The sequence below is a fragment of the Coturnix japonica genome, chromosome 5 (genome assembly GCF_054131305.1).
Source record: "Coturnix japonica strain WE chromosome 5, WE-NBRP24, whole genome shotgun sequence".
Classification (NCBI taxonomy): Eukaryota; Metazoa; Chordata; class Aves; order Galliformes; family Phasianidae; genus Coturnix; species Coturnix japonica.
Window position 1 is genome coordinate 25,156,590 of NC_140667.1, and position 26,784 is coordinate 25,183,373.

At 39.4% G+C, this 26,784-nt stretch overlaps 1 protein-coding gene across 1 annotated transcript; it reads right to left on the reverse strand.

Annotated features, from left to right (window-relative positions):
• Positions 1 to 3,633: 3,633 nt before the first annotated feature.
• LOC107314846 (cytosolic phospholipase A2 epsilon-like) lies at positions 3,634 to 26,008 on the reverse strand. Its single transcript, XM_015864577.3, has 19 exons — positions 25,713 to 26,008; positions 21,993 to 22,129; positions 20,917 to 21,048; positions 19,421 to 19,461; positions 18,233 to 18,275; positions 17,642 to 17,699; positions 17,021 to 17,187; positions 16,823 to 16,909; positions 15,630 to 15,667; positions 14,617 to 14,764; positions 14,388 to 14,524; positions 13,297 to 13,519; positions 12,832 to 12,946; positions 11,583 to 11,720; positions 10,113 to 10,220; positions 8,173 to 8,364; positions 7,238 to 7,404; positions 6,407 to 6,593; positions 3,634 to 5,751 (listed from the first exon to the last, which is right to left on the reverse strand). Exons 1-19 carry the CDS (start codon positions 25,738 to 25,740, stop codon positions 5,540 to 5,542), a joined length of 2,358 nt encoding a protein of 785 aa, XP_015720063.2. The 5' UTR covers positions 25,741 to 26,008; the 3' UTR covers positions 3,634 to 5,539.
• Positions 26,009 to 26,784: the final 776 nt, after the last annotated feature.

The following is a 26,784-nucleotide window of genomic DNA, read 5'->3' on the forward strand; positions in this document are numbered from 1 at the left end:
GCATCTTAGCTCAAAAGAGAAAAAGGCACCATTCATAACTGGAGGAGGCTCAGGAGAAACCTTAACACTCTCTACAGCAACTTGAAAGGGGGTTATGGCCAGGTAGGGGGCAGCCAGTTCTCTCAGGTAACAGAGATAGGGTAAGAGGGAATGACCTCAAGTTGTGCCAAAGGATGTTCAGATTGGATATTGGGAAGAATTTTTTTCTCAAGAAGTGTGGTAATGCCCAAGACTGCCCAAGGAAGTGGGGGAGTCATTTTCCCTGGAGGTGTTTAAGGAAAGGGTAAATGTAGTACTTAGGGCATTTTTTATTGGGCAAAACTGGTGGTAGGCAGATGGTTGAGCTAGATGATCTTAAAGGCCTTTTCCAACCTTAAGGATTCTATTCTATTAAATGGCAGTAAATTAGATAGAAAAAGTTTAAAATAAAATAAATTTATTAAAGCACACCTGATCCTGTGGTTTCTAAAGGGAAGGAGTTCATTTAACGTGCCTGAAGTCTCCTGGAAAACTCTTAGCTGGGATTCCTTTCTTTTCACAGAGGCCAGAAGTAAGGTTAATTCAGGAAATCTGGTGTTGAAAAGCCAGCTCAGGATTGTGCCATACCCTCTGTGGGAGTAAATGGCTCAATTTCATTGTTATTACTACCTACACTGGCAGTAAATTTGCTTTGGTAAGACATACGCAGCAGAAAGCCTAGTTAAACCCACTCTATAAAAACTATTAATCTTATTAAAACGGGATTCATTTACCATCTGCCAAGGACAGAAACAACAGTAGGACTTGAACATGAAGCAAGACAGCACAGCAAAGTGATCAAAGTGATAAGCTGGATGGGGTTTCATGGAGGCAGCTGGAAGAGTTATGATACCTAATTAGATTGCTTAGCAGACACTGAAACCTATCTGTTCTCACCCAGGCTTTAACCAACAGAAAATTCTCTTCTACAGTTCTACTTTAAAATTCTCTTTTGCGGTACCTTTGTAGCAGAAGTCCACTGTTCTCCATCACAATTCAGCTGCATACTTCTGTCCAGTGGACTGGTTTGGGTGGTCAGCTCCTGGAATGAGAAGGGCTAAAGTCATGCTGGCTCCTGACAGCAATCCTCCTTACAAATTCATGGGTGCGCAGTAACAAAGGAGAGCCCATGGCCGGCATTGCCTACAGAGCCTCAGCAGTTGATAGTGCTCCCAGAGATGCCACTGCCATGCTGTGTTGCCCCAGTGAGGGTGGGCAGGGCCACAGCAGCCCAGTAAGGTCCACCCTTGGTGTGACAACTGCTCCAGGCTCTGGTGACATACCGCTGGGACAGCTTTTCCCTTCTCTGGCTGTTGAAGTAGCAGCAAACCTGTCTTCTGTAAACACACCCTGTAATTAATTGGTATTTCACCTTGAAGCACATCTCTGTGCTACTTAATAGTTCTTTCTAAGGTTGCATACGGCACGTTTCTGAGATGAAGAAAGCCCCAGCGTGTAAAAAAATGCTTCCTTTGTAAATAAACTTTTACTCCCCAAGCAGTTTTCCTTTCCTTTCCTTGATTCATTGTCATTTTAATTTCTGTAGTGAGTTCTTGAAGCCCTGATTTCTTCTTCCTGTGCAGCCACTTAAAGTCAACAACAGGTCAGGAAAGCAGTCCCATCAGTGCACAATACAGCACAGCTGGCTGAGGCCCCAGACACCCTGTTTGGCTCTGCACCCTTCTTACCTGAGACAAAGCACTGCCTGGCTCCATTGTGGGTGCAGTCACGTACATGTCCTGTGTTATCTCTGGCGTTCAACTTTACATCTCCCAGCTTCCAGAGACACCAATAGCTTAGATGTCTCATACAGGTGAGTGACTATTTTATAAACTGACTCAGAGCCCCACCTCTGCCTGATTTCTTAAACTCAGCTATTCCCCTCCCATTTTCTTGTGCTGCATCTTGTGGTAAAATAAATAGGAAAAAATACTACTGCCTGTACAATGGCTGGAAGTATGCTGTTTGAGTCACTTTGCTCAATACTGGCCAACAGCAGGCTGATAACTAATGATAAGAAAAGGATACCCTTTTATCTGAGTACTGAACTTTCCACATAGCAAGACTCCAATAAGATACAGAAACAGAACATAACCAAAATGTAGATTACCTGTGATACTAGATAGGATACAGAAACTAATAGAAAAAAAAAAAAAAAAGAGGGAAGATGCTTTTCATCTCAGACTAACCTGGTTGTTGCAAAAGCCATTTTAAGAGATTCAATATTCTTGCCATTCCAAGTCTAGAGCAGACACAATCAGAGGGTGCTTTATCACTACTCAGCCCAGGCTCAGCCAGGCTGAGTCTCTTCCCAAGAAGTTGTATCCTCTTCTCCTTTCCTATGGTTCATTACTGTCACCTCTATTAAGACGGAGTCTTGAAGCAATAACTTTCCTTAGCCTAGCTCCACCCCTGTGAATACTCCAGTGCTGCTTTCCAGCTCAGGCTGACTAGCTGTAACCTGGCTCCTGTGCCTGACCCAATGAACCCTGCCAGCCAGACACAAAATTTATCACCAATGTAGAGCTCTTGGGTTCAGCTGCAAACTGGCCACTGCAGTGGGACACACCTCTGCCTCTTCTAGAAGCCAGCTAACCCATATGCCATCTACACTGGCATAGCTTTCAGCTCACTGGAAAAGGATTTAAAAGGGCATCAAAAGCTGCTGCATTTTCAGCAGGTCATAACATATCATAACTATGGGAGGAAGAGAATGCTTTTGTTTCCTTGTTCTCCTGCTGTACTGCCTATGAACAAAAAGTTATTTATGTCCTGAGCACTTCTGAGCTTATTTGTTAAAAATAGTTACTAACAAACAATTCCCATGCACATTCCCATACTGCACATTCCCATGCAAACTATTGCCATCATCAAAGAAGACTTAGTAGAATAAATTTTTGCTATAGGCTATGTTGTTTCACAATGCTGTGAAGAATTTTGTCTACCTACATGTGCCAGCTGCAGTTATACAGTTTGATGAAATGCATTTTTCACTAGGTCAGAGCAAACTCTTGGCAACACCAACATCCTCCAGCTATGGTTAAAGTCAGTGTGTTATTCTGACACCTCTTTGGAAAGCTTACTATAAACCAGGACTGAGGCTCTGAAAACATCGCTCCCATAATGCCAACAGCCAAAAAAACCTCAGACAAACTGACTCTGTTCTGTACCATCACTCATCTCCCAGAAAATTAGGCATGCCAGGTGAGAAAAACCAGGGGTGCTGCTCACATCTTGCCAAGATCAGAAGGAAAAGATACACCCATTGGAGCACCACGCTGTCCCAAATTCATTGGGGTACTCAGAAGAAAATGCATAAGCTGAGGCAAAGCAAGACTGAGGTTTCCCCTGGTGTGGGGAAGGCACAGTCACTATTCCTCCATTTTCACAAAAGGCAGTCCACATCAGAGATGGCCCTTTGCAGGTGTCGTGGGACTGTGGCTCACTCTGTAGCCCTGCAGTCATCTTGTTCATGATGCTCACAGCAAGCACTTGGGACACTGTGATGTTCTTTGCTAACAACAGTTTCACTTTCCTGGAACAAGGAACACACTGTGAACCTAGAGCATATCACCGAGATGCTTGACTATGTGGAGCAAAGCAGAATTTCACATCTTGAAAACAAGCATTTATTGTCCAATACTATTTACACAAAACATTTGTATGTAGCCAGTATTTTCTCAGAGCTGGGGATGACGCAAGTTTATCACAAAAAGCACTCGATTTTTTGACACTGGAGAATTCAGGTTCCAAAGGAGGTAATTCCCAGGGTTATACACAGAGCACAAAGCAGCACATTTCAGAATATGACTTGTGAAACTACCATAGAACAATTTAAAAAGTGTGTGTATTCATTCAAAACTCAAAGATTTTTGCATGTTAAAATGTACACCCTGACTTTTAGCTTTGCAATGTCATACTACAGATGCACCATAAAAGTAGTTTTATTTGACATTCTCAGTGATAAAAGCATTGGAAAAGTAATTTCAAACTCATCATTTGTAAATAAAATTTGTCCTTTTTTCTTGCCAAAACGAAAATCCTAAAAGGCATCATTTTGCACCAAACCAAGCAAGTTATTTGGTTGTTAATGAAGCTTTCAGGTTAAGTTCCCCAGGCTGACTAGGTAGTTTATCTATTAAAAGCAAGTTTATGTTTCAAAATAAAGGTGTGAAAATATTAACATGAAACGTTTTGACTTACCAAGCACTTTTCCATGGTTTATTTTAGTCTCATATTAGGACATCTAGTTAACTTGTCTAGTTAATAGATTTTCCACAAGAATAGTCTATCCTAAGTGAATCTTCAATTTGATTTACTCTTGGAATGGTGTTTATAGATTCATAATCTTTGCTGCTCATCCTCAGGACTTTCAAGAGTTCAGAAAAATCATTTTCCATAAAAGGAATTAAGAAGAAAGATTGAAAATGCAAACCTGCAACAAACGGTGTGGGTATTTTTGTGCTGGATCCACACAGGGCCTGTTCATGTTGTTTTAACTCTTTCCTGCCTGTGCACATTTTGCTATAAGTAAACAAATGAGTAGTTTTTGCTGATGAATGTCCTGACATAATTATGCAAATTCCCTTGAATTAAGCAATACTTCATTCTCAAGCGGAAGTAGAATATTTTAATTTCAAGTACTTTTTGATTTAAGAAAGAAAGTTTGATATGAGAAATAAATCAATTTCCCAGTGTTTTTATTATTATTAATTTTAAAGATTCAAAATAAGATCTTGATTTTTTTAATCTCATCACAAACAATAAAAATTGGCAGAAATTCAGAGGAGATTCTGATATGACCCAATTAGACCTTTTGCTGAGGGAAAAACAAACAAACAAAAAAACCAACAACCAACACTGGAAAAATCATACGCTGCTTCCTCCCAGGTTGTTCCTTCTGATCTATGTGTGACGCATTCACAGCCCAAGATTCCTCAGGAGATGGACATGATTCACAGTGCTAGCTGTGTGCACACACTTGTTCCTGTTACCTTTCCAACCACTGTCTGCTCTTCAAAATACTTGCAAAATAGAGTTGACTCAGGGATCTGATGCCAGATTGCAACTGGGTCTCGGGATTTTCTTCATTTTCCAAGTTTGATACATGTTGTTTTCCATGAAGAGAAATTGTAGGGAGAAGACATTCATATTCATGTCCCTTGTGGCCTGTCAGTGTGTCAGCAAGGTTGTACTGCTGTAGCACCTTGGTGTTAGAAAATGTTTTTCTTATATATCATAAGATAAATTAGGCTTAAAATATGACTATTTTTAAAAATCGAACAAGAAGTTTAGGTAAAGAGTGTTCTACAGACAACCTTACTTTAGCAAACAAAGCATACATAAAGTTCTCCCAGGCAATGTCCTTGCCTAAAGAAACCACTTCACAGCAATGAAAAAGCCCCACTGAGCCACATGGAGCAGTTTCCTTTTGTAGTGCAGAACAACCAGTGTTCAAAAAGCTGTGTTCTTCTGGCATGCTAGAAAAAACTGTTCCGAGAAGACACAGGCAGCTGGATAGTTAACAGCACATGTTTTGTCTTCTCCTTTGCATCGCTGTTTGCAAGGACTGCATAATCATATCTGAGTTATTCAGGATATTGTATTCACTGAGGTTCAGCAGCCGGCGGTAATTCTCATCAGTATACCTGACCGAGAACATGCAGTAAGGGGAACACCGACTGGTCAGGTCGAGTTTTCCTTCCTCCATCTCTGAGCAACAGCGCTTGACACCTGTACAAAAAGAGAAGTTGCTGATGTCGAGTATCTCAGTCAGCAATGAGATATTTCCACAGCAGAGAAAGAGGGAGTCTTTCCTCCAGGAGAGAATTCAGGTTTTAAATGAACCAATAATGCAGTCACGTGTGGCTGCCTCTTGTTAAAGTGTGCCCAGAGCTATGAGGGCAGAAAAGAAAAGTGAGGGACAGTACTATAATGTTTATCTGTAGCTTGCTCAACAGCTGTTTTATTAAAGTCATGGTTCAGGCAAGGATATCAGCATCAGAGGTCTCTTCAGTCACCACTGCCAATGTACCAGTAGGCAACTGGTCCCCTGAGCAGCTGGGACCTCTGCAGACCCTGGATGATGGAAGGAAGTTGCTACTTACAGAATAGCATCCTGATTTCAGTCTCAAGGAGCTTGCCACCTGGATCCATCCCTGCATTTGCATTTTTCATGTCTAGCAAATTCAGCAAAAGCAGAATTTTGAATTTTACCTCCCTGCTACCAAGAAGTAAAGCAAGTGTATCCTAACAGCTGGCAGTAAAGGAGAGAAATACAAAGCAGGGGGCCTGGGCAGGAAAAGAAAGAGAGCCCCCAGACTCCACTTGAGACAGAGAAGTGGGGAGTGCTGTCTTGTTTGATGCTTCACCCCAGCTTGTATCTTACCAGGTGCTTTGTATTCCTGGAAGGTATCATTCACAAGCGGAAGAAAAATCACGATAGGGCATCCTGGCAAATCTGAATCTTGGAAGACGTAGCACTCCTTCAGGTTTTTCTTATCTTCATCACTCAAAGAAATTTTTGGGAATGGGATTTTCTGCTCCGAGTAATATTTGCATGCCTTATCTAGAGACTGATAGGATCAGCATTAGAATTCAGCCTGCCTGTCCTGAGGCCCCCAAAATGAATATCTATTATTAAGGTTTAGTGACATGGAGCTATAGGGTGTGTTACTTTTCATAAAGGGTTGCTATACACACTGCTACCCCACGTATTAGTGTACCACATGGATTAGTAATCTCAAGCTTTCAACCCAATAACAAAATTGGAGATTTCATTCAGGATTCTGCTTTATAAAAGCAGAAGAAATTCTGGGGGGTTTAGGGTAAATCAAGTAGTGTTAAAAGTGGAAAAGTTTGTGTTCGATAAACTACATAGAATTAATCAGAAAAATCAATCACAGGAAGAAAATGTGTAAGATATTCTACTACATACTTAGAAGCCAGGAAGGCAAAAGATAACAAATTCTGAATGTGCAGTTATGTCCGTACAGGGATTATGGCATACATAAATGTAGGACTGACATCACAGCTTTTGAAATGAGGATTTAGACCACTCTCAGCAGATTCAGTTCTCCTTTCCTTGAAGAAGAAATCACAACCTCTTCTAGCATTTGAAGAAGGGAATACAGTAGTTAAAAATTAAGCAGCTAAATTAATGAGGTGTTCTATAGGCAAACAAAACAAGACAGTACACTGTAAACATGATCCTCCTTACCGATGTATGAGATCCAGTAGTATAACTTAAATATATGATGACATCTACTTCCCTCTGTCGCCTTAGAAGTGGTGGACTGCTGGTATTGATGAAAAATCCAGCATCTATCATGCCCAGGTGATCAGGATTTTGCATCAGCTCATTGGGACGTGAGTCTAACACGGTGTCTAGAAGGAAAATATTTACTGGAATAAGAAATGATCTGTTGCTATTTTGATGGGAAACAAACATCAAACAAACAAAAAAACCATGATGTTTAACTAGCCATCTGTTAGACCTGGTTTAATTTCATTGTTGCAATAGATAAATAGCAAATAGGCATGAGGGGGACCTCAAAATACCACCCAAATACACATTCTTAAAAATATTCAGTATCCAAGCAATCTATTTCAGTAATTTGCCATCCATAAGTTATTTTTAATATTTAAAGTAAATTCCTTCTGCTTCATTTCAATCATTGTTTCATGTTGAATCCATCTCTGATATGAAGAACAAAATAACCTTTTCTTTTTTATGTATAGATTCACGCTTCTCTCTTGTTCCACTTCTCTTTGGACTACAAAGCCAAATTTCTTTCAGACTTTCTCTCATAGGTCATATTTTCTGGGACTTTTTCAGTCATATCTGCAGTTAGAGACACAGCCTTGCTGAATTAAGGTATTTTCCATGCTCTCATTGGTACTTTAAACTTTCTTCCATTGGCGGCAAAACTACTCTTTCAGTATGGGCCACAGACATCTCAGCTAAACTACATAAAAACATGCTTATATTTTAAAACAAACTTAAATACCTGGCAATTCTTAGTCTCTTTTCTCCTTTCAGAAAAAAAAAAAAAATGATAATTTGTTTTAGATTTTTTTTTCCCCATCGACAGATTTCTTTCAGAATTCCATCCCAAGACCACCTGGATATGATGTCTCTTAAGAACTTTTTACCTTTCCATTGACAGAAGTGCTCATTTTCAAAGTAGTCATTATGTAGCTGATAACCCCTCAGGAAATTGTGATGCTGGGCAACTGAGAAGCGGTCAGTCAAAGCACCCCGAAGAGCATTGGACAGATTGCCAGGGGGTGTGTACACACGAGTTTTTAGCTCGTGGGGCCTTGTAGGCAACACTGGGTCTTCATCTAGAGGAGGAGAGAAATGTTTATGAATAATTAATTCATTTTTGTTTCTGGTTGGAATGGTATGTATTTCTCCTCTACTCAGCCCTGGTGAGGCAACATCTTGAGTACTGTGTTCACTTTTGGTCTCCTCACTACAAGAAAGACACTGAGGCCCTGGAAGATGTCCAGAGAAGGGCAGCAAAGCTGGTAAGGGGTCTGGAGCACAAGTCTTATGAGTAGCGGCTGAGGGACCTGGGACTGTTTAGCCTGGAGAAGAGGAGGCACAGGGGAGAACTCACTGCATTCTACAACTTCCTGAAGGGAGGTTGTGATGAAGATGATCAGATGGGGCTTCACCTCTTCTTTCAGGCAACAAATAGAACCCAAGGGAATGGCCACAAGTTGTACCAGAAGAGGTTTAGAATGGACATAAGAAGGAACTTTTTCTCTTAGAGAGTGGTCAGGTACTGGAATGGCTGCCCAGGAGGTGGTGGAGTCCCTGGCAGTGTTCAAGAGGTGTCTGGACGAGGAGCTACAGGATGTGGTTTAGTGGTTTGCTGTAGCTACGGTAATGAGAGGATGGTTCAATTAGATGATCTTGTAGGTCCTTTCCAACCTTGTCATTCTATGATTCTACGATTCTCAGTTTCTCTGATCATAGTCTAAAAGAAAAAACATAAAACTGTTCTGAAGCAGAATAGGGGCTGCTAGATAAAGATTTGCTGGTGATTTTGAGGTCTGGCCTAAAGATGGCTCATCAGAAGCAATCTCTAGTCCTGAAAAAGGAAGACCTTAAGGGAACTAGACAGTTCCTTCAGTTAGAAGGAAAGTTGTGTATCCACACATGAAGATTCTATGAAATAGAAGTAAGCATGAATAAAATGGGGCTAAAGTATATGCTCTCACTCAGTCAGATGGGCAACAAAAGGGCATCACGGGATCTACCACAACAGAGGACAGCTTCTACCCAATAATAACCCACTGCTACATGAGTATATGCTTAATCAGTAGAATGAGAGTATCCCAGGAAATACATTCATACTTAGAAATTACAGGAAGTTTCCAGGGTGACTACATGGAGGCACATGTAGATGAAAACCAGAAATGGCACAAGGGGTGGTTTCTTGAAATCACAACCTGCTATGCCAGACCTGGTGGCTGAGAGTGCAACAGGAGAGATATTGCAGTTTCTATAACTGCACAGATGTATTCCTTCATTTTCAGGATGTGTGCAATTAGAGCTACCATCATGTTAAATGATTTAGCAATAAAATTGTGGTTTTTGTATTGCTTCAGAAAACACCCTCTGGGCCTCATTTATCTCTGAGCCAGGATGAATCCAATGTAATAATTACTCTGTTGAGTAATAAAATCAAAATCCAGGAAATATTGATCAGCCAATGGAAATACAGTTTGATTTCCTGCACTCGCAGTAAAAATAACTTTACTCTCTGACACAGTCTTTGTTCTGTATGGCTGAGTGATAATGAGCAATGACAAAACATTTCCTGTGATGTGTGACCCCTGTAAGGCTACCAAGACAGAACCTTCCAATCAATAGCATTTTCATAAGATTAATAATTACAGCAGTATTTCCCTATTTATTTTCTTCCTCTCAGTTTTCAAGTTGGGAGAGGGAAGTTACCTTTTTTTTTTCTTCTTTTTAATAAGGATCCTACGATTCTGGACTCAAAGTAGTTGAAAGAATTATATCAAAATGCATTCAGAAGACTAAATAACCATAACTGAAAGGTCTAAACATTTCTCACCAACTTCATCAATTTTGTCTTGAGTCCATCTGTGCCAGAAATCTTCTGAACTGTGAGACAGTCCCCAGATTTGTAACAGGTTCACAGAAAAAATACTGCTCCACATACCTATAAAGAGAATTATTGACCATTAGAACACATTTTAACAATAAACTCTTTTTTTTTCCTTTTCTTTCTCTTTTGATCTCCTAGATTCATTTTGGAATGGCCATAACTGAAATATTTCGAAACGCTGAGGCTCTCCAATTTCTCTGTAGACTTCTGTGACCTCAGTTTCTGTTGCAGTCAGTTCTGTCCCTCATCTACTGCATGACTTTGCTGCACAGTAAAGAAATAACAGAGTGGGAGAGAAGTAAAACCCACTCAAGGAGAAAATTGAGAGCTCAGATAATGCAGACATCACAAAAACATCCTTTTAATCCCTGTCTTTCTTATTCCAGATCCTCCTTTTCTACAGACACTCTGGTCAGCTTTCATGAGCCCTAAATCATTTCACAGAGGGAAGAAGTGCCTGCTCAGACATTTAGTTTATAAGAGAAAAACTCACACCTTACCGTTTAAGGACTCACATACTATATGGTCTTTTGCTCTGCTGTGTGCTCTTTCTTCCGGCCAGGATTTTCCCTCTCAGACTTTTCACAAGGGAACTGATAGCTTTGCTGACAAAATACAGCCCCTACAATTCCACCTTTTTATCTGCCATTGTTAATTTAAATACATATTCTAATCAATCCACTGTATTTGTGCTTCCTAATTTTCAGTGGGACACAGAAACCAATGCAGCATGTACAGTAATTAGAAAATGAATTTCCCAATAGTAGAGCAGGTTAAAAGGACCTACCTGAAAGCCTGCATTTTAACAGTATTCCCTGGGGTACTGCCTATTTAACACCACAGCATGTGTACTGTAATCAAGGAGCTTATAAGCAGTGTGAATGTAAAAAGAGGTGACTGAAACCAAACTTGCACTGCTCTGTGTTCATCTGTTGGTATGTCATCAATTCTGACTACTCTAGTCTAATTCCTTGATAAAGCAGCTGACTGCCTTTACACACAACCCATTGGGCATTGACCAGAGGACTTCATAGACCCTTTGCTTCTGGTTTCATTTTTAATCCTGGGCAGCCTACATCTCTAGCACGTAGGTTTCTCTACATGGGACTGACGTTATACCTCACAGTGGAAGTACAGCTGCATGTTTCCTGCAGTGTCAAAATGTCTGTAAACTGGAATGCATTCAGAGAAGAATCAGAAGCGTAGAAAATATGTGAAACATTCCTGACAGTGGAAGAAGGAGATTCATGTATTTCATCTATAAGAGGGAATTTCAAACAGTTTAAGCATACCAGAGCAGTGATAAGAAAACAAAAAAATAGATGAGGGATCATATAGCAGCAGTGAGTAGGTCTGACCAGAAATGTCCACTTGCCCCACTACTCTCTGAAGAGCCAGATCAGTGCAACACTTCACCTTGCAGGTAGCAGATCCGAGATTCAGGCAGCTTTTTTAACATGCGTCCCATGAAGAACTTGCTTCCAAAATTTTCTGCAGGGATGAACGCGCCATACTTCAGCAGCCCCACCTCATAGGGGGTAAACTCTACCCACTCTGTAATACCAACACAAAAGGACACTTTGAGCTCTCTCAGGCTTTCAGCTGGGTACAGAACTGCTAGGACATAAACCAGTCTGACTTCTGTTTGTTGTGCTATCTTCACAAAGCCTAACTGGTAAACAGCCACCTGCAGAGCCAAGCAGCTGAGCTCAGATGTGGTGGCAATGGGGTTTCTTTAATCACAGGGAGGTAGGAGCAGTCTGCCCAGTGATAGTGGCAAAGGAAGGACAGAGTGTATGTAGTGAGCATGGCAAGGCTCCAGCCCTTAACACCCCATGTGTAGAACCAGTCAAGCATGCACTGGATTTCACTTTGCCCTTGCATCCATCACCTCTAGGTGGGAGAACCTCCTCTGTTATCAGTACAGTTAATAGGATGCATTTCTCTCCCTTGAATAATTCAGGTGTGTTTAAATATGGGTACTCATGTCTAGAGGAATGAGTTTGTTATATGTGGCCAGTTAAGCACCCTATGCAAGGTACTAAGGAAGGTAGTACTAGTTTTTACTTTCTTGGATGTCTTTTCCTAATGAGGAGAAGCTGTCTGACATGACTGCAGTGTGAGCAAAGTCTGGGACAGAAAGGCTGTAGACCACATTTCCTTTTCATTTTCTTTTTTAACCTCAACCATAAAAATTTGGTATGAATTTATTTTCCTCCTCCCAATCTAGATTTTTCTGCTTATGAAAAATCTAATCAAAACAATGAGCAAAGGAAAAGATTCAGCTGGGAGTAGGCCAGATGCTTTTCCAGTCTTTATTATAACTATGAAGTCTTTCTTATTAATTAAAAAAATGAAGCACTTAAGATATGGGCATTTACAAAAAGCAGTATTTGATTCTCAGACAAATTCAATACTTTTTTACTCTAGGTGCTCCATCTAATATCTCCAAAATGGCTTTTCTGGCAGGATTTTGATTCTGTATGTCTAAAATATTGAAATATCTGATCTGTAATAGCTCTTGTATTAAAATTGCATTGAGGTAATGGCTGTTTCTCCATATAACAGCAAATAAACCAGGGCTACCAAGCAGAGAAGAGCAAATCAAATCACAGGAATCCAGTTGCCAGTTTTAGCACTACAGGATCTGAAATACTGCCCATACCTTTGAAATCCTGAGTGCTGTAGTTGTCCCGAACACAGACTGACACATAGATGGGCAGTGGGTTCTGGCCATCACACAGCGCTTCTCGTTGATCTGAAAGTTTGTGGGGGTCTTTCTGGTTTTGAAGAAAAACTGTTATGTCAGAAGAGGTGGAAACAACTCAGCTCTTTCTGTATGTGTAATCTGCACTTCAGGTAAACTGCCTGGGAACACATCTGATTTTACCTGAAGGTTAGCCAGAATCTAATGGCACTTGCAAAATAAGGCTGCATCAACAACCTATTCTAATTACATACACTTTGGAGATTATTGACAATAAAAATGTCCGAGCATTTGTTGACACAGAGAACTTCACTCTCTTTGGAGGTATGGTCTCTGAACTGATAGGCAAATTTTCTCTCTATTCAGCAGAAATAAGAATAATAAGTAAAAGCAGTTCACTAAGAAAAACAATATGCATCATACCCCATCGTTTAGTATGTATTCAATCATAAGCCCCCAGAGATCAATAAATGATGTCCTGTATCCCTCTTCTTTCCGCTGACAGAGCTGCTTATTGTAATACTTCATGCGATCCATAGAGAAGCAGCCCATCTTGCATTTGGTTGCGTGTTTCTGGGCTTCACTAATATGTGAGTCAAGGTCCTTCTGTGACCAGTAGGCATCCCTGTATAGGTTGGCCATGGTCCTGGAGAAAGATAAGGCAGGTAAGAAAAATTAAGAGGAGCAAAAGAACACTTCAAACTTTCTGCTTTTGGGGACAGAGGTCTGCATTTAGGGGTTTATATCTGTTTGTACATGCTTTATTTTTGGTGCTCCATTCAACTGAATGATCTTTCCAAATCCTCAACAACTGTTTTAGAGATACCCTTGAAGGATACGTTATATACTTCTTAAAGTTCTTAACTGTTTTATGTTTATAAAGACAGATATGCAGCACTATAAGCAGTAAGATCCCCCAGGCATAAACATGAAGAAATAGACTGATTTTTTTTCGCTTGTTTTATGGAATCATAAAACAGTTCACATCAGCCACTGTCTCTTCTTTTTGTATCACTTACTGTTAATCTTACAGTATCACTATACTTTATTTTAATCAAAGAACCACAGAATGATGTAAGATCATGTAGTCCCATCCCCTCTGCTCAAAGCAACATGGAAACAGTATCAAGAGTGATGCTAAGGGCAGCCTTACATCTGCAATAAAAACTTAGAGAGAATTTTGACAAGTATGAGACAAGCATGTGTAATTGTCATACGCATACTGAACTGCTGTGAAGGCTCAATTCAAAAGTGCAGTAAAGAACTGCTAATCCAAAATTGTACATAAAGTCAAACTAATGTTTAATGGTCTGTAATTGGAAAGGCCTTTAGCCAACCTAGTTTTTCAAGCTCACATTCAAAAGAAGAGGCCTAAGAATTGCTTTAGCAGTTTTTTTGGAGGTTACAGCTTCCAGTACCAGGCTCCTCCTTGGTAGCTATCAGTAGCTCTGTGACAGCAGCTCCATGCTAAAGCATCACCCTCAAAATGACCCTCTTGCATGTACTGGCCTTACCATGTGGTACCAGACAGCCCACTGATGTAGGTTACACAGTCCAGAAGATTTAATTTCTTGAGTCCCATGAGACTGCCATATAGTCCTGTCATTGACTTTAATCCACCACCTGTCGTGATGATAGCCACAACAGGGACCTGTTGGAGAGAGGAGAATGGGACAGTCACACTGATGGCACTCAAAAGCCCTAGAAATTCAAGCCCCACCACCCACACACAAACATACATACTTCATGATCCTGTAGATCCTCTTTTAGGTGAAAAACATTTTTCAGGGCACTTGCTACATATTTCTTCCTTTTGCCCAGGAAAGCCCTCTCATCTGAACATAAGTCAAACCCAAAGCGCATGTCCAGATCTTGCTGGCACGAACAGTTACTAAGATAAACACAGGCACATATTTTACGTATTAACAAACTCACATATGCAGATAGACCCAAGGTAATCTACCCTTCCCTTCAAGCAGGCTTATGCAGTGTGATAGGAATGTGAGAATATTCTAACTATTTTTGAAGGAAAGGAAACCATATTAATATTAATAAGATTAACGGGTGGCATTCTATCCCATTAGCAATAACTAATTAGGAAATAATATACAGTATTTTAAAATGAAATACACGTACGTAGTCTAAAAGAACTACCAAATTCAAAAACCTATTCAGATGTTCTAAAATGATGGTATTGAGTTCCCCTTTCACACGGAATCCCCAATTCTCATTGCAAATCTAAGACCAGTTATCCAAATGTTGGCAGCGGCAGTGGGAGCACATCCCCCTCTAGCGGTGAGCATCGCTGAGGAGAAAAAAACTGAATTCAGAATTACTTTATTTTTCTCTTTTGCTTTCTAGTTAGGCACAAAAAGAAAAGATCAGCTGCCCAGTGGTGCTTGTTACACGTAGTTATGGATAACGTGAAACATCTTCATGTTTCCTGAAGAGTTCAATATTTGTTCACCTCTTTTTTATCTTGTTGTCGTTTTCTGTTTCATTTTTTTAAAATCAATTTTATTATTTTTCTGAATTTCAGAGACTGAAATTAACAAAAAATAATATTATGTGGTCAAAGTCAAAATAGTGCTAAAATAAATACATGTTAATCAGCACTTATTGCTGAAAGTCAAATTCTAAGATTAATGATTTATAATATACTGCACACGTTTTTCCATTTGCGTACATCCTTTCCACGTGGTATAAACAATGTCAAAATCAATAGCTCAGACCTTTAGGAATAGAATACTCCTTACCATCTTTCTGCTTTCACATTCAAATCAAATCTTTTCTCCTGAAAAACAAATTTATAAACAGTATGTTTTCATTTCCATTTGAATGTTTCTTTTTCCCATTTCTCTCCCGGGGTCATTGCTTGACTTAGAATCCAGCAAGGTTTGGCAATAACTAAATCAAATGTCTGAGATTTCTGCATATATTTTCAAGACCATTCATCTATTCTCTGTGGAATATTCCTACCCACAGATACCAAGTGCTTCCAAGCCACGCTAACAAACTTCGTACAAAGGATGCTGAGATTAGTGCAGTAGCAATTTCCTGTGTTATTCACAAACTTTTTGCAGCATCCTGAAATACCACTTATTGTATGCTTCCCGTTCTTTATGAATGCAACAGATTTTTGACTCTGGCATGCAACAGATCTTTGACCTCCTGCCCAGAGTCCTGCAGTGAAGAGACTGAAATTCTGCACTCATTATTTCTCAGATTTAACTCTGCCTTAAAATTATTATTGCAACCTTCATACTGTTAGTTAACTGACAAAGGTTGCTCTGTTCTAGGGGAATGCCTTAATGGCCCTGAAATCTGATGTTCTCTCACTTCGCATGTGATTTTCCCTGGACATCTGTAGGTGTCTCTTCTCACTAACACAATATTTTACAGCAAGGATCTGCTTCTTATTCTACTTCTTATTAGTTTCTTCAATTAATTTAATCAAATGTTATACAGACATATCTGCTAAAAGCAATATTCTCATCATATTATTTAAAATTCACATATGAAGTTTAATATTTTTATTAGATTTATTTTATTTTAAATCCCTTAAAGGAAATAATTTACTGTAGGCAGATTTATTGTCTTTTCCATAGCTTGTGTTCAAAGGGAAATTTCTCTTTGGACCTTAAGCAAAAGAGGCATCCATGAACATGGATATGTGTATGGAAGGAATCATGATACTTTTTAAAATCATTCTATCTGATACTCTATCTGGCATGTGATGGAGACAAATGGAGGAACAACTTGCTTCTATGGAGAAAACAGCCACTGAAACAGAGTTCTTGTTTGTTAGAGTTATGAGAAAAATTCAGAATATTTCTCACCCTTTAGGCAGCCATTTATGGGGAAACTTGTGGGACAGTATTATGGGGCCTTGCAGAAGGAATGATTTCTATTTGAGTGACATTTTGTTAATCAAGAAAGTGATGCTCACCTCTGCAATTGTCGTTTTCTTTCCCATAGGCAGTGAATTCAGCATCAGCACTGGGGATCCTGTTTCTGTTCTGAACCTGCAGGACCACTGGGAAAACAACAGTCTTTAGGTCAAAAACAGTCATGGGTTTACCTTCTCCAGCTCCTCCCTAGAGAGTGATTTATGGTCAGTTCAACATTAAGGTCACTTCCAACGTACAGGGTGGTAGCGCCTCTTCTTTGGCAACATGACATCCAGTGTTGGCTCAGCATACTTGATATAGTGGAACTTGGTGGGACCTGATGGGCTGACCACTCCATCAGGGCCCAGTGTGATATCCTGTGTCCCTTCGAAGGATCCTTTCACAGTAAGGGAAAGCTCCTTCTCTGGAAAAAAAAAAAAAAAAGCAACTCACAGAACAAAGCATAAGAGAAATTCAATATGATTAAACTGGGAGATTGTGCTGTCTTGATTAAAGGTGGAGTGCAGATGCTGCAGTTGTAGAGTCTGGACCACAACATTGCCTAATGTAAAGGAGTGCAAGTAGCAAAAGGAAAAAGGAAAAGCTGAGACTTTTTTCTTGAAAGAGGACTCTACATATTCTTACTGTTACATACAAGTGAGATGTCAACTTTGATGCAGTTCTAACAGGTTTGTTGGCATATACCTAAAGGATTATGGGATACAGTCATCGAAGTTTATAACAACATAATGAATTTGCCTGGTGCTAATTGCACTGAATAATGCAAATACTGTTCATTTCACCAGTTCAATATGTTATATGAAATAGACATCCTCTCACTAGTAGGCTCTTGCTAGATACCAAAGCAATAAACTTACTTGACTTTTTCTGCTGCTTCTCATTCACTTCCACTTCCAAGCAACAAAGTTCACGACACTGTAAAAGACAGAACAAGAATAGGTGAGAAAGATCATCACATTTTCTGGAAAAGCATTGCTATTAATAGTGTTTTGGGGGGATTGTTTGTTTCTTTTATGGAATTCACATCTCTTTCACACTATGTAAGTATGCTTATCTAGTGTTGAGCTTACCCACTGAGCATGGTTCATCTCCCTTGGAGGGAATGAGCTAGTTAGGTTATCAACAAGTGGTTTCACAGTCTCTTTATGACTGTGCTTAGATAAACAGAGGTATGTAATTGAAGGAGCACTAGTACCAGATGAAAATGGGGGGAAAGTGTGTGCCTTGAAATATAGAACAGACAGGAAATAATTGGATACTATTGTTCATTCACCAATGAACAGGGAAATAAAATATTCCATTCTCAAATTATCTTAATAGGAAAGGAGGAAGAAAGAATAGCATACTGGCTATCAAACAGCTCACAGTTCTGCTAATGCCCAGGATTTTCCTATTCCTCTGTATTAAGTAAACAGTTACAGAAAATTTCTTAAGAAAAAGACACATACCACTAAGACTCCATTTGTAGCAATGCTTTCATAAGGACTGGACCTTTGATATAAAAAGAAGAAGATGGCTTTTTAGATCAAACAAATGCCCACCTATCTTTGTTCATGATGTTGCTCTTTCTCCCCCTTAGAAGAGTGAGAGCCAGAGGGACCCCAGCAGCTATGCAAGAAGCTCCTTTCCATGCTTTCCTGGACTGATTACTGCTCTGAGGACATTTGCTCCAGTACCAAAGCTGAATGATGTCATGACTAATTTTTTCTTTATTATTTTTTGCAGTGCAACATCATGATCATCTAAAATGGAATCTGTGGGGAGGAAGTCAAATTTTTCCTGTCACTGTAACACGAAGCACAGATATTCCACCAAGAACTTGCTATAACACATGCATATTACTGCAGGGAAAGAGAGCTTCGTGTACTTGCTGATGTGCAAATGTAATCAAAGGGGCAGAGGATATGAATTATATGGAGAAAAAATCTAACCATGCTGGTGGGAAAAAAAAAAACAAACAAAAAAACAAAAAAAAAAAAACAAAAAAAAACCACCACAAAAACCTGAACTAGAATATCAAACACATTGGCATTTCATTGAGCAGGGAAGAAAGAGAATTTGCAGGAGCAAAATGGTGCTACAAGAGAAAAATTTAAGGATACAAGCGAAATCTAATCAAAATGGTTCTGCCCAGAGCTCAAACAAAAACAGGCTTGAAAAGATCAGTGTATTTGCATGTGCGTACACATAAAGCTTATGTGTATGCACTTCTGAAACGTCTTGCAGAAGACGACGTCTGACACTGCTGATGGAAGAGATGATGCTGGGAAACATGCTCTGAAATACGCTAAATACAGAACAGGCTGGCAGAAGGGATCAGCCAGGTGTTTCAATCCAGCAGAGGCTGCAGTAATTGTACTGAAAAAGAATCACACACTGCCACTTTGCCCCCCATACCTTAGATATTTATAGACATGGACCAGGTCCCCTCTCATTCTTCTTTTCTCAAAGCTAAACAGACCCAGTTCACTCAGCCTTTCTTCATAGGGGAGATGCTCCAGGCCCTTCACCATCTTTGTGGCCCTCATATTGGTTTTTTTAACAGAAATCCCACAAAGTGTGGAACCCAGCACTGTTTCTGTGTTTTAGCAAACAGTCACTGCTGCATTTTTTAAGGAATCAGCATTATCACTTACAAGGTCTCCAGTTTGAATTCAACTTCCAGTTCCTCCTGGGCCTGAAAACAAGAACAGGAAATTAAAGGAAGCAGTGTGATGGTTTCTCCCTTGCCTAAACCCAGGTAACAGGTATACAATATTGAAATAATTGGTTGCAATGTACAACCTGTGATAAAGATACCAGTGTGGAACATCACAAACAACCATTTAAAATCAGATAGTTTCACGATTCCTTCCTCACCTACTTCCTTCTACTAGGTATATCAACACAATCTGTGTTTTTACCTCTTACTGAATATGCTCCAGTAAGATAATTTGCAACTTGTTCTGCTATCTGAATTCTGCCTTTCCCTCCTACCTATTCCTGGCTCTATTTTGCAATGATGAATTATCCTTGCTATTAGCTTGGAAGTTAAAGGTACTTTCCACTCATCACTTCTTACATGGTAAACAAAGACTGATATTATTGAGTAATTTAGTTAGAGTTATGAAACTCCCTGCAAGACAGTGCTGATATTTATGAGTTATTTGTAAGCAACCTAGTTTGGGTACCAGAAACAACTTGTAGCAAGAAGTTGTAAGATATTTCTCCGATCTCATCTATAGATCTTAAAGGAAATCAAGTCTCTTTTTCCCATTTTACAGATGGGTAAATAAGTTACTCATAGCCTGGAAACAACGCTGATGCCCAAACAATCGTCTGCTGGCTTTGCACCAGCTAAGGTAGTGCATTGCAGAAGACATTGCTGGGATACAAATGGGCTATTTCAGCTTTCCTTCCTGGCACAGCTTCAACATGGCAGTAGATAAAATCGAAGAGGCAGAGGGCAGTGGCTATGAATTACATGGGGGAAAAAAAGTCTTTACAGACTACTCATTCTGCAGCAGAATAGAGCCTCGGTATAGCTCAGAGATAGCTAGATCAGATTCCTCCTTTGCATATTGCACTGTTTCAGATATACACTCCTTAATCATTTATAAAAACACAAGGGGCTCAGGCTTTCCAACCCAGATTTGTGACCACAATTTTTGTTTACATTTATGTTTTGAGTAGAAGTTAACATACAAATTACTGGGATAAATGTTCCATTATGGATTTAGAAATCTGACTCCAAGTTTTTGGAATTGTTCTGTAACTCTCTACTAGTATCTTGATTGTTGTATTTTAAACCGATTGGAATCAAGTAGCTTTTGAAGAAGAATCAAATTGGAGCAGCAGTTCCTGAGTTCAGTCCCAGGATATAAAACAAGGATACCGTGATACGAGTACCAACTAATGCTGACTTCTGGCAGTCAAGTAGCTGTAGCCAAAAAGGACTTCTTCATGGAAGATACCATAGAGAAGGATTTCAGTAGACTTCACTAGAGACATGGAAGTAGGACAAAGCAGTGCAGTGCATAGGGCAGGAAACCGAAACATTACAATTTATGGATAAGTCTTGAAAACTCAAGTATCTGTGCCCTTTATACCCCCTCCTGCCAGATCTTACAGACACCAGTCTCACAGAGCTTACCGTTGAGCTGGGCTTGAAATACAGGAGCACTGTTTTCTCAATAGGAAGTTTAGCAATATCAAAGAGTGTACAGAGGAGGTGGTCATCTGGTGTAGCAAAATCCTCATCATACACTGTCAGCTCCAGCACATTCTGGGAAGATAAGGAGAGGGGCTTTAGAGTTTCTAAAGTCTGGATACACTGGCTATAAAGAAGAAGGAGTACTGAGGATGTGTGTGAGAAGTTGAAGAATTAAGTGTCACCTGGGAGAAAAGTACTATAATTTTAAAATGGATTCTTCCTCTGTGCAGCTTAACTGCTACAACATGAGTAATACATTGTCTATACTTACACAGCAGCTTCTTCATCTCCTGAAGTTTCTACCTACTTTGCACTAGCTGCTATGAATCCCTTAGTTTCCCTAAAACCTGAGCAAAGTGCTCAGTCTCTGACCCTCCACTAACATTGGGCCAGATTTCATGATGAGAGCTAAACAGACAGAAACCATCTTGAATTAAACACTCTTAAATAAAGCCATTTTTTCATCATGCCATACTACTGCAAAAGTCAGGTTTTTTAGATTGGCACTTCAAATATAAAGAATATATGTTTCTGGGTACACACAAGGCTTATTCATCCACTTTGCTGAGAAGATACTAGGGAGGATATATCAGAAGTGGATGCTATCTGCTGTTGCACCTCCTCAATGTTCAACAGCACATTAGTTGTATGGCACACCAGACCTCATTTCCCTTCACATTATAATAGTTGAGCTGCAGTGAAAGACCATGTGAAGATGGAGTTCTACAAGAAATCTGAATTCTGTGACCTCTTATTCACATCATTTCCAAAAAACTCTACAGAATCAATATTGCTTATTTAAGGTCTAAGGTTTTCTGTCCTAATTTAACTCCGGACTCAGTAGCTATGCCTCTATGAACAGTTTAAATAGAATCACTGAATGTTTCCAGGTGCTGGAACTCATTTAACATTTTTAACAGTCCCTTATCTCTCTCTGTACTGAACTCCTGGGACAGTTCAGGGGATAGGACCCACCAAACTCAGACATCTTCAGGCAGACAAATTTGGTTCCTTACCTTGACTTTACTCTGAATCCTGAAGTAGAAGGTTTCATTCCACACTGGGTCATTGGAGTTCCTTACTGTTTTGGTGCGGCACTTTTCAATTGATGCTGTAGGCAGCCACAGTGAAACATAGCAATCAGCTTGGCTTACTGTGCAGGGAAAGAAACAGAGCATTGTTAATGTGAAAGTAACCAATGCTGCATAAAACTAAAAAGGTGACTGTATGGTACTTACAGCAAGTATTTATTTAAAGGCAGAAATGCCTGAGGTAAGGCAACTTCTTCCAAGATATTTTCTGAGAGGGAAAAAGCACGCGAATGATAAGATGCAAAACTTTTTGTCACATGGACAGTTCTTAATAGTAAAATGAGCAGACACCATGTAATGCAAAAAGTACCTAGTTCTGAGATTGGGCATCCTTATATAGAGAAGCACAAGTGATGCTAACAGTAAATGGAAAGTACTCTTCAGCAGAAGGTAAGGACTCTGCAGGCAGGTCAGAGGAGCAGAGCTTGCACTCCACTTATGGAGAAAAGAAAAAACTCTCCTCACTGCAGCCTCTTCTGGTCTTAACCAGCTTCCACATTTCATCTTGAAGTAATATATAAAGGTATATATGCATATTTTGTATTTATAATATCTATAAAACTGTGTATAGCATTTATAATAGTAGTATGTAGGTGTACGTATTACAGTTATACGTATATTGTACTTATATATATGTAAGGGTCTGTCAGCAGCAACAGTCATCCTTGTCCAGAATGCCATCTTCTGCATATCCTCACTCCTACCTCCTCCACCACTTTTCTCTCTTTGCCTCCTTCCCTCTAATTTCTTTCTGACTCTGTTAGCCAAGGCTACCTTCCTGCCCTCTGTTCAAGCCCACAGATACTAATTAACCCAGTAGCATCTGTTTCTCCCACACAGACAGCACAGCACAATGGGCTTCACAAACTGATGACTGTGAGAATATTAATTCCCAGGGAAGTATCTTTTCTCTTCAGACATTTTGTTTGAATACCAATCTCTTCATTTTCTGCTTTCTTTATGTGCCTAGCAATTTTGTATCAAGCTCTGGGAGATGTACTCAGCTCTTCACAATTCCCATGGGCATGGATGAACATTAAGCAGCACCAAGAGCATCATTAATAGACAGCAGAGAGCAACTGCAACATAGTTGTTGCAGATTCACAGCAAGTTGCTAGGAGACTGACTACTAAAACTGAAAGTACTGGCTGTTCATCCTAAATGCCTCCCCAGTGGGGTTATGTCAATTCAGCCTGGTCAATTTGGATGCCCTGTACATTTTCCTTGATGATGCACATTTGTACACCTCTGAAGGAAGAATAAAATGTCCCACATGCATCTTTTTCAAGTAAAGGAGTTGATCTAAGACCTAGCTTTAAGGACCACTTGTCAAATTCCAGTATTTAGTTCACACATGTTCAGGAATTATGTCTATCTTGGATGACTACTGCTACTCTGAGGAAGTTTCATCTGGAAAAGGTTAGCTTTTGCCAAAAATGAGAAAGAAAAAGAAAATAGGCTTTATTCACACTAAAAACAAAATAAAATTCATAATAATTTCACTGCCAAAAAATAACCCTTTCCACCTTTCAGCAGAGTTGAAGAAACAAGCAAACCTATGGTGAATCTGGTGAATACGTCCCCATCAGAAGCTTTTTTACTGATTTGTTTCTATACGACTGCTTGTTATTTTATTTTTGGGATTCTGATCTCAGAAATTCTATGCACATAATTCTTAAAAGAGTTTTGAAATTGCTAAAAATCATGTTTCATACACCAGAAGCAATGATACTAATTTTAAAATGTAATTCTGTATGACTACTATATGACTTTATGTTTATTACTGGAGATCGATGCCTACTTAGTCTTAGCTTACAGAGTACTCTGTTCAACTGATGTGAGTCATCATTCTTGCATATTCACTGTGCTTTGAGATACAAAGCATATCAAACAGTCCTTAATTATATGAGTGGGTGCCGGAATACTAGTCAGCTAGTATTTAATTCAAAATATTACTTCAGTTCTACTTGCACAACATCTTTCTGCAACCTGATTATTTGTAATTCCATCTTTCCACCTGACATGCAGAAGAGAGTAGACAAGTCCTTGATGAAATTTTTCTGTTTTATTGCGTCATCACACAAGTGCCACAGGCATGGGCAGGGAGGGAGGTGCAAATGTAGAGAGTGTGACCCAATGATACAACCTAAGATATGGCATTTATATCTTTCTCAGAGCTGTGACACAGGAAGTCCTCTGATACACCTTCTAGAAAAACGTGACTACCACATGGCAAGATGGAAATACTATTGCACAGTAAATCTCGACCTTTATCTTTCAGAACTTGTTCCCAGGCTCTTCCTGTACATTAGGCTGTAGTGCCAGCTGCTACCATTCATACTGAAATAGAAGAATCTAAAGACTGCAAGATTATAGTTTCCCTTCTATGCTCCCCTGAACCTAACTTCTTTCACCCTGAAGCTGCCCTTTCATGAGTGGCCTCAAGCAGAACTGCTAACAGGTCTATTTTGTGTTTAATACATGGCCTTCTTGCACATGGGTGTAAAGCATGTTCTTTAACTCCACAGTGCTGGTTTTCTATCCTGCTCTTGTCACTTCTCTGCCATATGACAAACAACTGCAAGTTTGTTGCACAAACATTAGAGATGTGATGAGGTATCCATCTCTCTGCACCCACTTTGATAGCCTTTTGAGAGTAATCAGTTGTGACATTTGTCTGAACATAATGATTTTAGAAACTTTTGTTGTTGTTCATTTTATCTGTGTCAGAAACCTTACTGTAGGGGACAAAAATATTTGCTTTTGTCAGTCACTCTTCTCAAGGTTCTACAACCTAATGGCAAAATTATCCCTTGCTTTTGGAAATATGGGAAGATTGTCATGATAGCAGTGATAGGTTTAGCAGCAGTAAGGGCGCCTGGCCATAGTAGCATTCGAGAGATTGAGACTGAAAGATTGATGGGAGAGAGACAAACAGATCCACCAGATCTACTCCACCAGGCTTTTTATATGTGTCAGTCACATAGAGGTACACTTAGAACTAGGGGGTGAACATGCCATGGGTCAGAGCAAGAAGGATCAGTACACTGAGCAGTGACTGCTCAGCAACTCCTTGACTTCATTTCTGCTTATTAGGAATTAAACTTCATAGAGAATAGCAGTATTAAATTCATGAAACACACTTTCTATAAATGTATGAGAAAAAAATGTTAATTTACTAGTGGGCATAAGGATTTATCCATACACATAAAAACATTCCTTTCTTTGGGAGAAAGTACTTATTCTCAAAAGCACATTCAGCAGAACAGCAGGAAGTAACAAGGGCTGACCTGGTTTGTAACAGTTAAATAAACACTTGATCATTTTAGAAACACTTGCAAAGGGATATTGTACTGTTATTAAAGCAAACTTGTTGCTGGTACCCAAGATATCATTTAACTTCTTTTAACAATACACCATTTTATGTACTATATATATACTTTCATTTAATCATTTATCCTTGCATGATTAAATAGATCCTGGCTTATGGAATAATCAGCCAAAGTGATTTATTTATTTGGATAAATCCCAGTGATATCAACAACTTGAATTTTCTGATGTTTGCTTTTGTATTTACAGTGTCCAGTTATCTCTGAAGTACTTTCAGGAAAACAAGATGTTTGTAGGAACAGATGGGATACTTACAAGCATCCACACGCTGGAGATTCCTCATTCGGATGATCCTTACAGTCAGCAGGTAGCAGGGAGAGGATTCTATCTGGAGAGCAAAGATAGAATATGGACTATGAATAAATCTTCAGCAGGAAAAATAGCAACAAATGAGCAAGCTAACCAAGTGCTACAAGACCATAATGCATTCAGGAAAAATTCTGCCAAGCATCTTGCTATTCTGCAGAAGAAAACCTGCAACAATACAGCGTAAAAGTGTGATGCAAAGACAGCTGCAGTGGGTCAGAGCAGAGAGCTCAGGACCCTCTGGCTCTGTGTTACTGGTGGGTCTGAAAAAGACAAATGCAGAGCTGTGTTACCTATAACCATTCTCCAAGTCTTTTACAACTTGAGGTTTAAAGACTTTCTAAGCCAGATGTGGTTTCTTTGTATTTCACATAAGCATCTGCTATTAAAGAAGTATTGTTTAAACATTTTGAACACTTAGCCAACTTTTTAATATGGAATCTGGATGATGTATTATAGCAAAGAAAGGAAGGCATAGAACAATGTCAATTGATACTGCATGCAAAATGCTTGCAGATCTCCTTACTCAAAAATCACTGAGGTCAGTTATGTGACACAGCTACAATAAGTCTCTTGAATAAATGCTTTGTAAGCAGCACGATAGAACTGTCAAAATGCCAGCAGTCCTACTCAATGTTACAGTCACTTGAGGTAACAACCTACGAGATCTCGTCATACAAAAATGAGCTCTGTGGAGAACAGCTGTCAACTCTCACCATGAACCCTAAATAATGCTCACAGAGAGGTGCTTTTGACCTTTGCCTTAAAAACAGCTGCCCCATAATCTCTCTCCCTCTCTCTTTTTTTTTTTTTTTTCCTTTATACTTCTACAGGACAAAAACAAACAAAAAAAAATAAATAAAAAATAAAAAATCAGTCATAAGTAGACTTTTCTAGATCACAAGTACAACATAAATTAATGGCAAAGAACTATTTCCAAAGGATATAAAGGCTACAGAGTTAGGTATAGGTTGCCTTTGGGAATAAAGTAAACACTCTCTCCAAAAACCATGCAGAAGGG